Below are 16,333 nucleotides of genomic sequence, written 5' to 3'. Positions count from 1 at the left end.
CCCCTTTCATTTGGGCAGCTGGGCACACCAGCACTTCAAACCTGAAAGCAAATTCAATTATCTTGCTTATGCCTTTGGTAGTCTAAAAATATGCAGGGCCACCTGGGGTTACTCAGGTGTGAACCTGAGCTGTTCCTGTGGTGTGGGGCAGTTCCCTCATGAGGACTGAGGGGCAGCCGTGGCCTCCCAGGGGGTAATTGCTGGTGTTGTCTGCTGTGGGCAGTTCGGCTGCCCAGCCAGGGAATTGTGTGGAGCAGGGGTAGGACACCTCTTTCTTGGTAAGGACCGCATACTTCTTTCAAATTATAGAAAATAGACCTGGTGGGCTGCACCGGAACCTCTCCCTCTCCCTTTCTTTTCCCACCCTGTTATGTTCATCGGTACTAACGTGGGCTGTATTACATGAACCCAGTGGTGCCCATTCTGGAAGTGAAGGAATGGGATTTTCTGTTCCCCTACCACCTCTGGGGACAGCTGGCAGCAGGGAAAGCTGCTCCCCTGCAGAGGACCTGGCTGCTTATGGGAGGGAGCTTTGCTTTACAGCAACAAGATGTTTTCCTTTGAGCATTAACTCCAGTTTGACCTTGGGCTTTTTAGGCAAACACATACATATGCCTCTTAGGCAGAGTTAAGATACTGTCTTAATGCATATACAGATGCAAAGTGCCCAGCCACACACTTCTACGTGTTTTGGTTGTCTTCTGGGTCTCCTTTTCACTATTACAATTTTTCTGCAAATAGCGGTAATACCAACTGCAGTTTCTTGAAGTGCTGATTTTGCTGAGAAGGTCTTTTATTGCTCGTCAACTCCTGCATTTTCTCCTTCATAGCCTTCGTTCATTCTTGTCTGGTGCCTTTTGTACTGTGCTTGCTGAAGGCAACAAACAGGGCTGCTCTTTCCTGCCAGAGCTTGTTGTTGTCTTCAGTGGCTGGGCAGGCAAAGACAACTCTGGTGTGAATCATTTTGCTCCTCCAATGTAGGAGTTGCCTCGAAGAGTGATTAAGGGACGGAAAAAAAAAGCGAGAGTGAGAGGGAGTGTGTGTGTGTGCGCACAAATTGAGGTTGGGAAAGTGGGAGTGGTGTCAATGAGTAGTCAAGTAACAGAGTCTTCTGCTCAGCAAGGTTTCAGCACAGGCAGCTGGTTCTTCGTGCTGTGCTCAGGTCATTGATTCGTTTACCAGGATTATAGCCTTGCAAAGTAAGTACAGCTTTTCTTCATTCTCTGATATTTTAATTTATGCCGAGCTAATAGTTAACAAATCTTGGCTGTGAAACATAATTGTATGGAGGGAGTGGGATAAGGAAATTTGAACAGAAAATGTACGTATGGAATTGAAGAAGCTTTTTTTGCCTTCCCAAATGACAATGTTTTGGTTTCATTTCAAAACTGCTGCAATTGCTATGCTAGATTTCTTTCTCCCTGGAAAGATTCATTGGAAGCAGTGAATAAGATCTGGCAGATGAGACATCATGGGCATTAGGAATTATTAAAATATTGTGGTTTATTGCAAATGGCTATTCCCATATCAGAAAAAGCAGGTTGTGTATGATGCCATGAAAATCACCCATGTGCCAAAGTATGATTTAGGTTGGTTTTTAAGCCTCTGCTAGAGAGGAATATTCCTCTCCTTTTCTGCAGAGGTGTGTGCACTCTGCTCTGTTTGCTCCAAGTTATTAACCAAATGACTAATCTGCACTCATTTAAAGTGAAGGACAGGAACTTAGGCCTAGTAATTACAAATTTATTTTCAGTGCGACCATTTAGTTTGAACAGTTCATTGGCTACTGAAGTACAACAAAGCCTATTGCAGTGGCTTGTTTCTCTTTCCTTCCTGGAGTGACTTTCCCTGCTCTTTTGCTGACAGTGCTTTTTCCTCAACCATATGGGGTGCTCTGGTCCCGCATCAGTCTGATATCTTGCATTTCTCAATGTCTGTTCAGAGGAAATTATGTCCTTGTTTTTTTATCCAGGTAGTTTGCCAGGTGAAGAGTTGTCATTTCTGTAGAAGAAGAAAAGGCTCACAGAAATCTTTTATTTCCTTTGTTTCTTGTGTTTGCTGAGTAAGAGTTGAAGTGGGGTCATGTTAAACACTTGATCTAGTTTCATATTAATGCCTCACTTGTGAAATTTGCATGTGGGTTGTTTCATATAATTCGTCCTTTTGGAATTTTGTTTGGACTGGAGAGACTACAGTGCTGGCACTCACAGTTCCTGAGATATAGACCCAATATAACCCCCAGCACTGGATGGCCAGCATTGTTGGTGCTTTATCTGCCACAGGTGTCTTCTCCTGGAAGGACTGTTTAACTGAGACAAGAATAAAATAAATACTTGCTCTGTTTTATCGGATTTTTCCTGCCATACAGCTAGCTTGACTTGTCAGACATTTCTACTCAGATGTTGCTATTCTTTTGATTATAATTTTAAATATAAGTTATATTTAGATTTACCCTTAGTAAGCAGATAGTAAACAAAGCTTTCCTGTTTTTTTTTTTTGTTTTTTTTTTGGGGGGGGGGGTGCAGTTGTTGTAGTTGTTGTTTCATCCACGAGTGACTAAGCAAAAATGCTGTCTTATACCAATAAAAAAGTTTAAATCAGGTTTTTCTGAACTGGTTCAGTAGCCTTTCAGCTCCCTTCTGTATTTGAAAATGTTTCTTTCATGCTATGACAGTCAGTTTTAAATAAAGCTGGGTGGATTGCAAGCTCCAAGTGCTTAGAAGATGCCCCACTGCTGCGGGCCTTTCTGTAACTGCTGACATCCTGCTTTCCTGGGAAAGGAGGGACCCAACAAGAATCCATGCAGCAGGCCTTTTTAAAATTTCATTTTCAGTTTTTTGACTCCTCCCTGTTTGAGGGTTCCCTGTGATTACTGACTCAGGAGCTACATCTGATTTCTGAGACTGTTAATGGGCAGCTAATGGGCTTTCCTCTCACTGGGAGCCTCAACCCTTCTCAGTTGTCTGGAACTGGCTTTACTGGACTTGCAAGGCTTGGGGTGCTCAAGGCTTTAAAGAGATTTAAGATTTTTTACTGTAAGTTCTTTTCAGTAATATGAATGTTGTGAGCTCTTAAATATAATAATAATAATGATAAAAAAGAATATGGTTAGAATAGAATAGAATGGAATATAATAGTCATTAATAAATGGAGAATAAAAAACTGACTGACCGGTTGAAAAAGATGGTGGAATAGACATTATCATTTACTATCCAGCCAATCATTCAAGGTTAAGGGTGCAACTGACCTTTTTTTCCTAACAAAATGCCCTGAATGGTCCTTATTTCAATAGTAGCATTAAAAGAAAGAAATTAGAATGGAGAGCTTTGCCACTACCAGAAAGAGTTTCACTCTGCATGAAAGAAGCTTTGAGAGTATCAGCAGTTAGTGGATGAACAAAGGTAAATAAATGGTTCACCATGAAATACCTCCTGTTTTTCTCACTGAAAAGAAACATTGAAACTTTATAAAAAAGGATCGAACAGTAATACTATCAGAGTTACTAATGAGGTCAGAGGAGTTTTTAAGCCATGGTACAGCTTTTAACTGGCATAAGAAGAAGAGTTTAATTCAATTATGTAAAATTTCCTATTTTATTTTCTTACCCTGAATGTCTTGCAACCCAAGGAAGTGAAACACAGCGCATCTACATCTCAAAGTCAACATTAGGCTGGAAAGGAACAAGGGGTATTTTAATTGGTTATGATTTCATATTGATTTTTAGCTTGTAAGGAAGATCCAGAGGCCTAAATAGAATAATATCATGCCAGCCAATACTGAATAAAATACTTTACTTCATTAACAAATTAAGTTTTTTTCAGGTGTATGGCATGACTCGTGAGATTCTTTGTATTATTTGTCTTTTTGAGGGTGGTAGATGTTTATTGAATGACGCATTCTTGGTTCACTGGGTAATTTTCCACCAGTTGCTCAGTAAGAAATACCTGTGAAGTTAGTACTTGCCCCAGATGTTCAATTTTGGGGGGTGTTGGTGGTGTGGGGTGGGGCAGAGAGAAAGGGACTGAGAAGCAGACACAGTATACGTGTGTTCATGAGAGAATGTTGAGTTAATGGCAAAGATAAGGTTGGTAGCCTATGCAGGGGAATTTATTTAAGACACGCACAGGCACAAAAGAGCACATTTGTGATGAGAAATGGCAGGGAGGCATTTTAAGGAATGATTTTATGTTTGCTTCTTTGCCCCTGTTGTTGCAAGTTACTCCCTCAACAGCAGTCTCAGTCCTTCAAACTTGTTCTGTCTTTTGCCACTGTCCTGCCTAAAGCTCTCCTCCTTTAAGGTGCTGGCAAGCTCGACTTTTCTGGTAATTAGTTGCATTCATGCCTGAGAAATTGTGTCTACATAAATGAGGTGGATGGTTGCAGTGCTAGGCTGGCACTTGGTCCTCTCTTTGCACCCATAAGATCTCTGAGAGGTTTCCTGAACCTCATTATGACATCAGCTCGATGCCTGCTGATGCTGCAAAACGGAATCTCTCATGGAAAATTTCTCTTTACCAAGCAGCTGCCAGAGACTGCCAGAGTGGATTGTTGATTGGAAGGTGGACAAGTCCAGCCAGACCCATTCTGAATTCAGAGTCTGGCAAAACCTCTGGATGTTGCGAAGCGTGCTCCTCTGTATTTTTATGTGGAGATAAATTTCTCCAGTGAAATATGTTCATTGTTTGCTGTCTTTAAGACAAATTCTTTTTCTTTTTTTTTCCTTCCCCCAGTGGGAGGGGATTTGTTAGCAAACAGTTTGTTGCTAATACCAACAGTCAGAATATTTTTGCAAGAGTGCAGGGCTGGTTAGGTGTGCTTTTCAAATGCTGACTTAAAAAGCCTTGGTTTAATGCCAGTATATCTTTTTTCTTTTTTAACTTGATTAAATGCTGTGAATTTCACTAACCTTTTATACTGCATCTTTTAGCCTAAAACAAATTAGCTGTCACATAAAACAATTGCCTTACCTAATAGATCCAAGAACATGTATAAGTTAATTAAAATAAAAATAAAGACATTTATTTTGTAAAAGGCCTTCTGTAGTCAAACAGGTCTTATGAGTAAATCAAAGTGTTTTCTCTACTGTGTTGCAGGCAAATTACATGCCTGTTCTGTTACTCCCACAAAAAAATAGTTACAAAAATTTATAACTACCACAAATTATTTGGAAATCATTACTGCTGTCAAATACCACAGCTGCTCTAGAGTGTCTCTGTACAATGGTGTCAGATGTTCAGCTACATTTGGGAAGTAGAACACATGCAAGAATTTCCATTTCCTTTCTGTCTCTGTCAATAGCTTTGATGGAGATGTTTAGCACCAATTTTAACAGCTTCCTCTTTTTTAGGGATACGTGGTATTGGGGGCATAGTAGTGTCAAATTCACTATGCCAAAGGGGTCATCTTCTGTGTGATTGCTGGTCTAAAGCCAGACTTGTGCTATTGACTGAAATTCTGTGGTTCACCCTTGTTGGCTTGAATCTACACAAATGTGCTTATACTGAAGTGCAGCTTCAGGTATGGGAAAGCAACTTGGAAGATGGGAATAGTCTCTGGCTTTCCCAGAGCATGGACAGCAGCAACTGTGCCTTGCCATTCCTGACTGCATGGGTCATGTAACAGTCCTGTGGCAACTGCAGTTACTGAGAGTGGCTAGGACAACCTTTGAGTTAAAACAGTGTAAGTGATGGGTGGGCACACAGCAGTATTTTTTAGAAGGCCTCCTTTAAGTTTCTAAAACAATCTCAACCTACAGGACCAGACAGCTTTCTGGAGACTTCTAGCAAGGCCAGGGATAATGGGCAATCAACCCTAAGAGGAAGGACATGTACCAAAGCTAAAGATTTAATGGACAATTAGCCATGAAGCAAGAGATAGAGAAGTTATGAGAACATTAAAGACCTGTCAGAGCCAGGAGAGCCCAGAGCCTAGGTGAAGTACCTTCTGAGTTGGCACATTTTAAGAGTATCAATTAAAAACAGATTAAATTAATATATTATCCAATCTGACTCAGTGTGTGTGGGTCACCCTGACCTACACAGATTTTCTCAAGTGCTTCTGATAATACTGGCTCTACATAACGTGGCATTGCCCGCTGTCACTTGACAATGGTGGTTATTACTGAATGTCTCCTCTCCTCTCCTCTCCTCTCCTCTCCTCTCCTCTCCTCTCCTCTCCTCTCCTCTCCTCTCCTCTCCTCTCCTCTCCTCTCCTCTCCTCTCCTCTCCTCTCCTCTCCTCTCCTCTCCTCTCCTCTCCTCTCCTCTCCTCTCCTCTCCTCTCCTCTCCTCTCCTCTCCTCTCCTCTCCTCTCCTCTCCTCTCCTCTCCTCGATACCCAGTCCAGATACTGGTGCCAGCCTCTTTCAGTGCTCTAACCCAGCCCCAGCACAGCAGGAACTAGAATTACAACCTGAGTCATCTCTCTTTTCCCTTTTTCATTTCAGGATGACAATGGACGCTCTGCAACTAGCAAACACTGCCTTTGCAGTTGATATGTTCAAAAAGCTATGTGAGAAGGACAAAACAGCCAATATTATTTTTTCCCCACTGTGTACCTCAACGTCTCTGGCTCTGGCATATAAAGCTACGAAAGGTGATACTGCAGACCAAATTAAACAGGTAAGCTGTCAGCAACCTGTTCTGTGGCTGCAAAATTATATGGCTGTTGTAGGTGTCTTTCTTACTGACTCTTGTTAACGTTCTCCTGGATGTCTGGTTCTCGTGTAAGACAAACTTCAAACCATCCCTCCAAATTTCCTCAATGGTTCCACACTCCATGGCCCTGCACAGCAAAAGGTTGCAACTCTGTCTTAAAGAAAAATCTTTTCAAGCATGTACAAGGTGGAAGTGGACATGGCAGAGTCCTTACAGATGTATTAAAGCCTTGTCTCCTTTTAGCGTAGTGTTTCTGGCTACAAGTCACGGTCCAGATCACTGCATTTTCTGGGTAACTGTTTTTTTATTATTCAAGAATGCTTAAGCTTTACAGAATTGAAAATGATTTTGCCATTGCTGTCAGCAGCAAGTATGTGTAGCAGCCCTGTCACTGACTTTTCCCCTTTCTCCAGCAGTACTGTGAAGAGGAGGTGGGTGCAGTGGAAGGGGCACAATTTCATCCATGTTTCTCCTTACAAGCAGCTCATGATGTTCGAGGGGTTTCCAGCTCCATGATCCAGCATGGCAGTCATGATTCAATCAGTTTATGGAGCTCACACTGTGGTGCAGGGAGTCAGCCCGGCAGCCTTGTCTGCTGCCTCTGTGCAAGCAGAGATTGAGCTGGATCCTTTTTATCCCAGTGAGGGTCCCCATGGTTTCTGCAGTTACCTAAAGGTGCATGAAATGCAAATTAAGTATGCAGTTGTATGCTGATTATCACCTGGCTCAAAAAGACTCTCTACATATTTGAATGTATTTTTCCTCCCTTGGGAATTCCTCCATGTACTTTCTCATTCACTGAAAGTACCCATGAGCACAGCCTTCTGTGCCCTTACTTATGCCACAGATTACAGGGAGTCTTGTGCTGTTCACAGAATATGTCCATGAAAATCATAGAATCATAGAATGGTTTCTGTGGGAAGGGACCTTAAACCCCCTTGCCATAGGCAGGGACATCTTCCACTAGACCAGGTTGCTCCGGACCCTACCCAATCTGGCTTTGAAGACTTTCAGGGATGGATCTTGTAAGCACTGCAAATTTTTCCAAACAGCATTTTAAAAAAATAATTAAAATGGTACCCTGAAGCTCCCTCACCATTTCAAAATTCAAGCATTGTCGTTCTAATGGGAAAGTTAAAAATACTACCCTGCCCTTATTTTGTTTTCACTTGTGTCTGCAATTTGCTTTGAGCCATTCCATAATAACAAGTTAACCTGCACATCCACAAATGGAGCTCTGTTACACAAGCGCACTTACGTTTCTTATTTCTCTAGTGGTATTTAAAAAGTGCTGACTACAGATGCTAAGGAGAGCTTGGTATGCTTTTAAGTGTAATATCTTCTATTTTCCATGTCTGTTCTAGCTTCTGCCTGCCCCTGAGTTTGTACTTGGGTTTTAAATACTAGATTCAAAAGGCGCCGGATTGGCAGCTGTACTCTGGAACATCAGTCAACAAACTTATGCCAAAAATTCTCCAAGGTAGAGAAGCTGCAGTAGTTTTCTCCTCCAGCCTAGTTCCCAGGCACAGAAGCCTTCTGCATTTAATATGCAAAGAGATAAAACTGTTGGAGAAAAAGGAAATAAGTTGAGAACATTGTTTCTAAGGAAATGGACTTGGAGTTTGGCTATGAGAGCTCTGCTGCTGCTGTGTTGGGAGTTTATTTCTTTCTTCTCCCGCTGAGCAAGGAGAGGGGAGGACATGGAGGGGTGACTAAGGCAGAGCAGCAATTTTGTATGTGAAGGTGTGATGTGTTCTGGGAGAAAGAGCAGGAGTGATGTACAAAGGGAAAAGAAGGTTACAAGTGCCTGCTGTGCCTCATGAGGGAATTTGAGGCAGGTGAGAAGGGTTGGACAGGCTTCCTGTAATGAAACAGCCACCATCAAAGATCCTGTAATAAGTAGGCATTAAAACTGTAATTCATATTTATAGGGTTATTTTCGAACAAAGGCATCATTACCCCAGTATTTCCTAGAACTGGACTTGTCATTCCCAGGAGTTGGGAGGTGGCCATGTGTGGGTCAGCAGCCCTACCCACAGTTATACTGTGTCTACAAAACCAGACACAGTTATCTTTAGCTGATCAGTTTTTGCTGAGATATCATGTGATGTCATGTATTAGTCACAGCAGTCAGAAAACCTGATGGTCTGTCAAGCAGTTTTAAAGGTGTAGCCCACTTCTAGAAAGGAGATTATCTGGGACTCTCACGTATCTGGCTTTAAAACTTCAGGATTTTGGGTGGGAATGTGAGTTTGGCAAAAACATTATGACTCTGTACTATGGATTTTTAGTTGACTAAGTCACATCGCCATCATGAACAGCTCTGCTGGCTTCCTTGGATTGCTCATAGGAAAGAAATGCATTTGGAAAAAGTTCTGGTAGGATCAGGTTTTTTAGATTTATGTAAGCATGCCAAATACATAAATGATTTTTGAGTAACAACAGTGAGAAGCTCTGTCATTAGCTTAAATACAAAAAGCCACAGCTCTGGTCACAAACTAGCATTATTTTTTGCTAAGCTGGGAATGTTTAGACAATAATGATAATAATAATAATAAAAGATGCTTAGTGTTTTATCATATTCATTTAACAGGTGCTCCATTTACAAGATGTCAAAGATGTTTCTTTCGGGTTTCAAACAATAACTTCAGATGTTTCCAAACTCACCTCTTTCTTTGCACTGAAAATGGTCAAACGGCTCTTTGTAGACAAGTCTCTCAATCCTACCACAGTAAGTACTGCAGGAAAACCCTGGTGCTATGAATTGCTTGGCCATCATGTTGATGGATTATGGTGTCAGACTGCAATGTTTTTTAAAATAAATTCTCTTACTTTTGGCTGTTGGTTGACTGGACTCAAATGATAAACAGCATAATATTGTCTGCTGCCATAAAGGTTTGTAGGAGGATGGATGAGTCTGCTGCTTGACCCCAAGCTGTGCAACTCTTACAACACTTTTAGTTCTTTCATTAATATGGTTTAGGTCACTAGTGAGTTTGGTTTTGAGTGCAACATAACTTCTACGCCACATCAAAGTCTTTGCATTGCAAGTATGAGTGAAAATGAGTATAAAAAAATTGGTGGTGCAAGTGTGTGTCCAGTTCACATACCCAAGTAATTACTGCTTTAGTTTTAAGCTTTAGTTTTCTTAATGTGCCTGAGAAGGCAGAAGCCTGACTATTGAAGCAACACAAGTGAAGAAGGTGGTGTTTGGCCTTTTAACTTATGAACCTTGCAAAAAACTGAGAAAAATGCTGTGTGTGTTGGAGTTTTTTTTGCCAAAGTTGTCTTTGAGTAGAGTTCCAAGCAAGGATAACATTAGCCTAAAAGTGATATTTCAGAAAGCTCAACATGCTGCAGTGATGCTGTGATTGGATCACCTGCTGTTCAGCCTCTGCTACAGCAAAGGCCGGCACCCATCCAGAGCAATAAATGTCTCCCCTGGTGAGGACAGACATGATGGGAGCAGACTGTGGCCTCTATCTCAGTCTTGCTCAGGCCTGGACTGAGGGTTGTTTTATCCTGTCAAACTCTGGCAACATGGTCACTCCTGCAATGTCCAAGTCACTTCAGCTGCTGATGTAACACCATCGGACTGAAGATGACCTTGGGAGTGATGTGCTGGATGCAGGCGTGCGTCCTTGTTGTCTCCTGTAGTTATGTAACAGCTTTCCTCGACTAATAATTGACTCCTCAGCTACCCAATGGCATTTAACCAAGCATGACTTTGGTTACTTGTGTCTTTCAGGACTTCGTCAACTCCACAAAGAGGCCTTTTCCATCTGAACTGGAATTAGTGGAGTTCAAAGAAAAAACTGAGGAAACCCGACAAAAGATCAACAAATCCCTTTCAGAGCTAACTGATGGTGGGTACAGCTTAACCTTGGGGATGCTGTTTGCCTCTTCAGAGAAAGATCTTTAGCCTGGTGACACGTCTTTAGGAGTAAATACATAGTGAAAGCAGACTAGGCCTACTATTTGCATTAATGAGGATTAGCAGCATCAGCCTGTTTTGAAATCACTGACTTCACTGCTGCAGCACTTCTGAAGGCAGAAATGTGAGATTGACCTTGTATTAGCCTTGGGGAAAGCTGCTCACATTTGACTGCAGCAGGATGGTTTGGGAGAATGACAGGTCCTGGCTGTGGAGCATCACAACATGTAAAACCAAAATATTGAACCCTCTAATTCCTTTAAAAGCTTCATTGTACTGGGAAGTTCTTGTTGGACTCTGAATTCCAGGCTGTTAATTAATATCTCAGCTGCTTTTGCCAGCAAGGGTGCCACAAGCAGATGTGGGTCTCTCATTTGCTGTCCTGTGGAAGCCCCAGCAGAGGTGGCCCTGGGGTTGGTTGCCACCTGTTGCCCTCGTGTGGTGCAAATATGGAAACACCGTGCACGAATCCGGTCCTTCCCAGGCTGGCACAGGTGCCCATGGGGAGGCACCTCGCCCTGCCTGTGCCGCTCGAAGAGAGGACTTGCCTCCCCAGTGCTCTGAATTCAGGGTCATTTATGGCAGTGCTCGAGCAGATCTAAAACAGAGAGAGTGGGACATGGCGTTCACCTACTCTTTTGAGGTCTGTAGCGGTATTTGGTTATTGACTGTAATCTGAGCAGCACTTTTTGTTATCCCGGTTATTTTATTCTCATGTGTCAGTCTAGAAAAGAGTAGCTGCTAATTTGAAACTTCCCTTCAAGTCTTGCTCTCCAAATGACAAATGTTTTTTCACTTAAACCTGTTGAATTGCGCTGAAAACTCAGCACCTTCTTTAAGGTACTGAACAAAAGCAGGAGATGTAGTTTTGATTGCATGCGATATAAACCAATGAAACATGTCATTTGGAAGATCTGCCTCTATCCCAAACCCCATATCAAGAATTAAGCTGCGCTTCTAAGTAAGTGCTCCTTTTTGAAATTTTCTGTTAGAAATAAAATCTTTTATCTGTGAGATGCAGGACACAAAGGTGTTTAGTTCAGTGAAATGTTACCATATTAGCTTAAAGCAATTGATATACCGTTAATGTATTGTTGTATTAACAACCATCTTAAACCTGTTCACAGGAAAAATGGAGAATGTTTTGAATGAGGATAGTGTAAGTGACCAGACTCAGATCCTTCTACTTAATGCAGCTTATTTTGTCACAAACTGGATGAAGAAGTTCCCAGAGGCAGAGATCAAAGAATGTCCTTTTAAAGTCAACAAGGTATGTTCTGAAAAAAAAAAAAAAAAAAGGAAAGGTGCTGTTTCCTCTCATGAAAATGCAAACTTTGAGCTAACAAGAGAAAATGAGAAATGTTTATTACCATGGCATTCTTAGACTCTATCTAATTTTACACAGTGTTGCAAGGGTTCCAGACTGTCCTGGGAGTATTTTTAGACAACATGAGCTAAGTGGTCAGGAGCATCCATTGTCTGCAAGGAGATGAGCATTCATGTGCATGGGTGGCTTTTTCCAAGATATTGGAAGGTTGCAGGTACAAGAGGCTGCATCCCAAACCCTGCAGAGGTGAAGCACATTGCATTTCTTGAGCTAGTGAAATGTGTGCAGTTGTGTCACCTCTTTGAGTACATCCCTTAGGTGCCTGGCCCTGTGTTTTCCTCTTCAGAGATGTCATCCCATCAATCTTCCTCATTCTAGTCAAGCTCAGGACTGCAGCCCTCTGCATATCAGTCCTGCTTAGCCATGAGGCTCAAGTGGGAGCAGCACCTGTGGCTGGTGCATTCAGGAATCTGTGACTAGTGATGAACATTGTAATCAGACAACTTTAAGCCAAGATACAAAGCTGCGCAACATTTGTGAGATAAAGAGATTATATTCCAAATATACACACACATACATATAGAGAGAGATGCAGGAACAAAGTCAGAGTTTCAGGTTCACTGAAAATATTCATAAATTATTTCATAAGCCAATAGTTCCAGCTAAAAAAGTTTTAAAATCATACAATCAACACTAAGATTTTTAAGTGAAACATCTCAAGGTTGTTTTTTCCCCTAAAGTAACATTTTTCTACTGAATTTGAATTTTGAACGTTTTCGTGTGGACAGAACAGTTTTTAAATCTTCCCTATGAAATAAAGTGTTTTGTTTTGTTTTGTTCAAAAGCAAAGACTTAGGGATTTAGGTGAGCCTGAAATTTCTTCTGATTCTGTTTCAACTCCTGAACCAAAATATCAATTATTGGTCTGAACAGTGTGACCTTCACTGTTGAACTGTGCTCAGTGCTTGACACTTGCTAGCATTACAATGCCACATACAGTGTAGTTGGTAGCACTCTGTGAAAAGGCGTGAAGGGCCACCAATACTAGCTAAATTGCTCTTTAAGGCACATCCCCAATATGTTGCTATTGTATTAATTAGAATTCTGTTCCACTTTTCTTTGCAAAGCTGCCTACTGTAAAAAGCCAACAGTCTCTCACTGCTGCTTTCATTACCTATGAAAGCCAACAAATTCTCTGGTGGTAACTCAATCTACCACTTCCATGCAAGCTTACAAACTTTCTTCTGCCACCATTGTATCTGTGAATTAAAAGGAATGATAGATTTTTTCCTCTGTGTTTTGCAGACTGAAACTAAACCAGTGCAGATGATGAATCTGGAAGCTACTTTTTGCCTGGGCTATGTAAAAGATTTAAATGTTGCCATCCTTGAGCTCCCATGCCTTAACAAACATATAAGCATGCTCATTCTCCTGCCCAAAGAGATTGAAGATGAGACCACTGGCTTGGAGAAGGTGAGAGAAAAAAATAGAATTGCTATGATACTTCCTTTGGAAACAGCCCATATAATGCCATATGTTTATGGAAGATTTTTGTTATTTAGAAGCAATGCATAAGGAAACAAAAAATAACTTTCCTGTGAATTTACCTTCTCATTCTGCTTCTCTGTTCCTAGTCTTTGTGGCATCATCATTTTCACCATGTCCACGTGTGAGGCTGTAAATGAGGCTTTGTTCTAGATAAGGAGTGCACAGAAAGCAGTATAAAGTGTAGAAGGTGCCCTTATTTCTGGTGTCCTTATTTTTTTTTCAATTGACATGTATCCATGATTTATTTTACTAAGGTCTTACACTTCTCCAAGTTTTAATTTTAAGCAGAGGTGCCTGAAAACGAGACATTTTTAATTACAATTGCACATAAATGTGAAAATTAATATGGCATTTCCTACAGAACAACAATTTCTTATGTAATTTCTCTGTGAAAATTTTAGAACATATTTTCACCCCTCTTCAAAGTTTATTAATGACTAAGTAATTAATAATATTAATTAATATTAAAATTATATAAGGATTAAAAAACTGATGATCACGCAAGTCTCCTTTGTAATTTGCTGCAACTAGCCACAAATTTTAAAGGCAGGCAGAATCTGTCTTTGCAGCTGTAAGATACTTTTATATGTTGGAGTAAATTATGGAACACACCTATCATAAAATGCAAGTGAGGCCTTTCCTCATACCAGCTTGTTGTGGACCCACATTCTGCTTCCTCCCTTTCCAGTTTTAAAAAAAATTGCGTGGACGGCTGCATGTTTGTTTAAGATCAGGCTCTGTATTTGGATTTTCTGTCCCAAATACCAGCAATTTCATTACTCTGTAGGGTCAGGAATAAAGACTTTTGGATCTCTGCCAGTTGGCCAGGTGTAACTTGGGTAGGGACTGTCTTCCTCAGGTTCCTTCATTTGGCTGTTGAGGTGATTGGTTATCTAAAGCTTGCCACAAGACCGCATGCAGAAATGCTGCTCCAGAGGCGTGTCCCATGGATTCAATCATACTTTCATCAATGTAACTGAGAGTGTGTTAAGCCTGAATGCTATGGTTGTGAATTTATTTATTTATTTATTTATTTATTTTTTGGAGTCTTGATAGGAGTGACAAGTTCAGGAATGGTCTTTTTTCCCCCTCTCTCTCTTTCCTTGGACTGCTCATTAATTTCCTTTGTTCCCTTATGCTTTCAGCTGGAAAAGGCACTGACCCCTGAGACATTATTACAGTGGACCAATCCCAGCATGATGGCCAACACCAAAGTGAATGTATTTCTTCCAAAGTTTAGCGTGGAAGGTGACTATGACCTGAAGCCACTTCTGGAAAGCCTGGGAATGACAAATATCTTCAATGAAAGTGCATCAGATTTCTCTGAGATGTGTGAGACAAAAGGTGTGGTTGTGTCAAAGATCATCCATAAAGTCTCCTTGGAAGTAAATGAACAAGGTGGTGACTCCCGAGAGGTACCAGGATATCGGATTCTGCAACACAAAGATGAATTTAAAGCTGACCATCCATTTATCTTTTTGTTTAGACACAACAAAACTCGCAACGTGATTCTTTCGGGCCGATTCTGTTCTCCTTAGGTGGGGCACGTTCATTATGAAAAAGCACAATTACATTTGTGATGGTGCACACTCCTGTAAAGCTTTTCTTCCTCACTATCACCTTTGAAAGGAAATGTAAGAGGTTCATATATTGGCTGAGTAATACAATGTACTCTACATATGCAGCAGAACTAGTTTCTCTCCTTTTGTTTTCTCCCCTGTAGCAGAATAATTTCCACTGTGAAGAACGCACCATATTTTATTGAGAAGTATCCCAGTTTCAGCAACAAGAACATTTGGTTCCTCTGTGACACTTTTTTCCCAAAATGAAGTGAACTGAGAGCCTGATTTAAGATAGACCAGGAGCTGGAAAGGGCTCTAGGAGGAATAGCTGCATTCCTGCTCGCTAGTTAAACCTCTCTCCCTCGTGACTCACACTCTCTGGATTCTAATGCCTAAAAGGGGAAATGTGGACATGTGGTATGGTAGCTCTCCCCCTGTACCTGGCCACACTCTGGTGGTCCAGGGTGTCCTACCAGACTCTGCCAACACGCAGTGAAGCAGTGCACAAGTTCTGCAGCATAGTTACAACAGTTCAGGCTGGCATCAGAATTTGCACCTGTGAAACAGCAGCCACACTGAGGCCTATGGACACCAGAGGCAAAAATAATGGGGACAATATGTGTCTCCAGAAGACTCTTCACCATGAGCTACATCAGTTCCCAGACTGGGGAGGTTGGACTCTGCTGTGTGGCCTTTTTTGACTCATTCCCTTCAGACATGGAAGATGGGACAAGTTCACTGCAGCCATGAGGAACCCTGTTTTATATATCCTAAGGAAAAGAACATTATGCAATTCAAGGCTAGAACACAGTTGGATTAATACTGGAAGTGCCACACTTTTCATGCACAGATTATCTGCCATTTCTAGCTCTGGATTCAGCATTAAGGAAACTCCTTACAGTTACTTAATGACTGAAGCATGAGAAAGAAATAAGGACTTCAACTTGAGTGAAATTAACATTGTAATTGCTAGTCTTCAAATTCCATGTGAGATTATGGTAATCAGATTTCATTTCTATCTAAAGACTGCCTGCTGCATATGTTCAGTACTCGTTTACCTAATTACTGTTCAGAATAAAGCACTGTAAAACCTGTGTCAAATGTACAATACCTCTAGTCTCAGTCTGTGTGTTCACTGACAGTGTCAGTGTTCACACCTGACTTCCAATAAATTATAGGAATAGAAATAAAAAGATTCACTTAGGCCACAAAGTCAAATTAAAATAAAACCCCAACTAAGTGAATGTCTGGGTTGCCCTTCTGAGCCACATGATGATAGTTCCCAGTAAGGACTGTGTTACTAGGTGG

The 16,333-nt window shown here is 41.2% G+C and overlaps 1 protein-coding gene across 1 annotated transcript; it reads left to right on the top strand.

The window, feature by feature from the left end:
• Window positions 1-1,069: 1,069 nt before the first annotated feature.
• On the top strand, window positions 1,070-16,119 carry SERPINB5 (serpin family B member 5). Its single transcript, XM_048310594.1, has 7 exons — window positions 1,070-1,199; window positions 6,444-6,618; window positions 9,248-9,385; window positions 10,403-10,520; window positions 11,716-11,858; window positions 13,221-13,388; window positions 14,609-16,119. Exons 2-7 carry the CDS (start codon window positions 6,445-6,447, stop codon window positions 14,999-15,001), a joined length of 1,134 nt encoding a protein of 377 aa, XP_048166551.1. The 5' UTR covers window positions 1,070-1,199; window position 6,444; the 3' UTR covers window positions 15,002-16,119.
• The last annotated feature ends 214 nt before the right edge of the window (window positions 16,120-16,333 follow it).

The sequence above is a fragment of the Corvus hawaiiensis genome, chromosome 1, assembly GCF_020740725.1.
Source record: "Corvus hawaiiensis isolate bCorHaw1 chromosome 1, bCorHaw1.pri.cur, whole genome shotgun sequence".
NCBI classification, from domain to species: Eukaryota; Metazoa; Chordata; class Aves; order Passeriformes; family Corvidae; genus Corvus; species Corvus hawaiiensis.
The sequence above is the reverse complement of the archived record's forward strand: the minus strand, read 5'-3'. Positions and strand labels throughout refer to the sequence as shown.

Bases quoted from the DNA above. Each gene is read 5' to 3' on its own strand.
- SERPINB5 (XM_048310594.1), top strand. From the start codon at position 6,445: ATGACAATGGACGCTCTGCAACTAGCAAACACTGCCTTTGCAGTTGAT. The intron at 6,619-9,247 runs GTAAGCTGTCAG...TTCATTTAACAG, and splicing joins CTGCAGACCAAATTAAACAG to GTGCTCCATTTACAAGATGT. The intron at 11,859-13,220 runs GTATGTTCTGAA...TGTGTTTTGCAG, and splicing joins GTCCTTTTAAAGTCAACAAG to ACTGAAACTAAACCAGTGCA.